At 39.8% G+C, this 2,630-nt stretch overlaps 1 protein-coding gene across 1 annotated transcript; it reads left to right on the top strand.

Moving 5' to 3' along the window:
- Positions 1-1,033: 1,033 nt before the first annotated feature.
- On the top strand, positions 1,034-2,134 carry LOC110932584 (trigger factor-like). Its single transcript, XM_022175911.1, has 2 exons — positions 1,034-1,052; positions 1,152-2,134. Exons 1-2 carry the CDS (start codon positions 1,034-1,036, stop codon positions 2,132-2,134), a joined length of 1,002 nt encoding a protein of 333 aa, XP_022031603.1.
- The last annotated feature ends 496 nt before the right edge of the window (positions 2,135-2,630 follow it).

The raw sequence follows: 2,630 nt of genomic DNA, 5'->3' as shown, positions 1-2,630 counted from the left end.
CAAAGATACTACAAGTTCTTCGAGTTCTTCAGATGATGAAATAGACGAGGCTGAACGTCTAAGAAGAATTCAAGAAGCTACAGAGAAAGAGAAACAATTAAGGAAGAGGAAGAGACAGGAGAAAGATGATGTTGCATACGTTCCATCTCCAGAGCATGTTTCTGAATCGCAATCACCTTCAAGTGGTAGAAAAAAAGCCGGAGCGAGGAAAAGAATCGTATCTCCAAAGATAAAGAAAGTTACTACAAAGATTACAAAGCCAAAGATTGTTCTCAGGAAGAAACCAGCCAAAGAACCCAGTAAACCACCAACACCACCACCTGAACCTACACCACAACAATCACCACCACATCAAACACCTCCACGACAACCTACACCTCCACAACAACCTTCACCTCCAAAACAACCAACACCACCCAGACAACCATCACCACTACATCTTTCACCACTACATCTCTCACCACCACAACAACAAACCTTGTTCACATCTCAAGAAATATTCAAAACACCACCACTCACTCAAATTCAACTAACTCCTGGTTCTTCTGGGCACAAAGGTCTTCATATTCCTCCGGATAATCTTGAAGATATTGGAGATTTTGGGTTTACAAACGATGAACAAGTTAAGAAGCTAGAAAAGAAGATGGATGACGTGTTGAATGAAAACAAAGTGTTAGCAGCTGAGAGCAAGAAAATAGCTGATCGGGAAAAGATTCTAGAAATGCATGTAAAGAAGCTAGAATCTGAAAACAAGTCTTTGTTAAAGAAGATTGATACAGATCAGACTGAGATTGATTTCCTGAAAGTGCGAGTGGCTGAACTTGAAGAAGAAAAGGCTCGTAGAGATGAACAGAATAAATATTTCGAGATGAAAAACAAAGAGCTTGAGGCTGAAAAGGCATTGAAAGAGCACGAGTTCTACATGTTGAATAAAGTAGTGGAGAACATGCTCGGAACGTCGATTGAACAAAGATTCGAAGAGATTTAAGTTGAAGAGCTTAGGGCTAAACGCCAAGCTGAGATTGACGAACAGATGAAAGATAAGGGCAAGGGTACTGAAAGCAGTGTGGAAGTAGTTGAAAGATCAATTGTTCCATCTCTTGTTATTGAGAATCCTGTATCGTTATCCTCTATTTCTTGAGTCTTTGAAGAGAATGTATCTTTAGAGGATCTTGCTGGTGATGATGATGAAGATAATGAAGAAGAGGATGGTGAGGAAGAAGGTGATGATGAAGATGATGATGAGGATGATGACGAAGAGGGTGATGACGAGGAAGATGACGATGATGAGAAAGTCTTTTCTGCTAGCAGTCATGGATCTGATAATGACGATGATGATGCTCAAGGTGGTATGGGAATTAAAGTAACTGAAGCTTCCAATGAAAGAACTGTTGATGACTTGATGAATGATTCTGTGAATGAAGAGACAGGGGGAGCTGAAGGAAAGGGGGAGCATGGTAATGATCAGAATGTTGATCAAGTAGAAAAGCTGATTCTTCGAATTGAACCTCATGTTGAAGAAGGTGAGATAAGGCATACTTACACATTGGATGAGGTACTGAAAATGTTCAATGTGAAAGAAGATGATTTTAAGTTCGATTTTGAGGAGGAGCTGAATGCTTTCGATATCAACCATCAGCGTGATTATGAATACAATTATGTTGAAGATGTTGATGTGTATGACAGAGTTGAGGTCGAAGATTGTACTGATGACGAGAGTGAAAAAGAAGATACTTCTCAGTTACCTACATTGATGGAGTTCTTCACTGAAGAAAATCGGGATGAACTTAGAAGAAAAGTTGCTGAAATTCTTAAAGACAAAAATTTTGATGGCACCACAAAAGATCCACTGAAGGAAGAACGTAAGAAATGGTTCAAGGAAAGCAATGAACGTAAATTCAAACGTCCGTTGAAGTATTATCAGCGAGACAGAAGTATTTCTTTGGGAGATATTATTATCTGGGGTTTTCTGCCTCAAGTTAATGCGTATGCGATCAGGAGAGAATGTGGTGTTCAATATTTTGAAAAGTTACATGATATTATGTCCCTTCCATGGTGGGATGTGGATGAGTTATCAAAAGTTAGAACCTTGGGGTATCCGTCAGGAAGAATGATGCTGCAATGTGGGGATTGATAAAGTTTGAGGCTTTGAAAGATTTCAAACACTGGAAGCCGCATTTCGCGAAGAGAGTTACAAGGGTAGATCCAGTGTCAGGGGTTGAAGAAACCATTCTGAATGTGAAAAAGCCGAGAACGATGAAGACTATACCAGTGCCACCAATGGAGCAGGAGTTTCACAAAGGCTTCATGGGCTGGGTTTATAGTTGTATCACGACTGAAGCAGTGATCACGTATAGAGCTGGGAATGAATTACGAGAGATTTATATCTATGACCCGATGTGGTTAGTGAACTGCTCGGCCAAGGATATTGAATGTCTATTCATTAATAAGATTCACTATCAGGCTGAAGATAAAGAGCAAGCGTTGCAGTTTCAAAGAGTTGCTACTCTTTGCTTTCAGAAAGGCATAAATTCTGAAAGTAAATGGAAGTCAACTTGGTGGTCGCTTGAAGAGAAAGTCAAAAGGAAAGCTGAACGTGAACGTAGAAAGCTTGTAGAAAACAGAGGAAA

The sequence above is a fragment of the Helianthus annuus genome, chromosome 8 (genome assembly GCF_002127325.2).
Source record: "Helianthus annuus cultivar XRQ/B chromosome 8, HanXRQr2.0-SUNRISE, whole genome shotgun sequence".
In the NCBI taxonomy this organism is placed as follows: domain Eukaryota; kingdom Viridiplantae; phylum Streptophyta; class Magnoliopsida; order Asterales; family Asteraceae; genus Helianthus; species Helianthus annuus.
The sequence above is the reverse complement of the archived record's forward strand: the minus strand, read 5'-3'. Positions and strand labels throughout refer to the sequence as shown.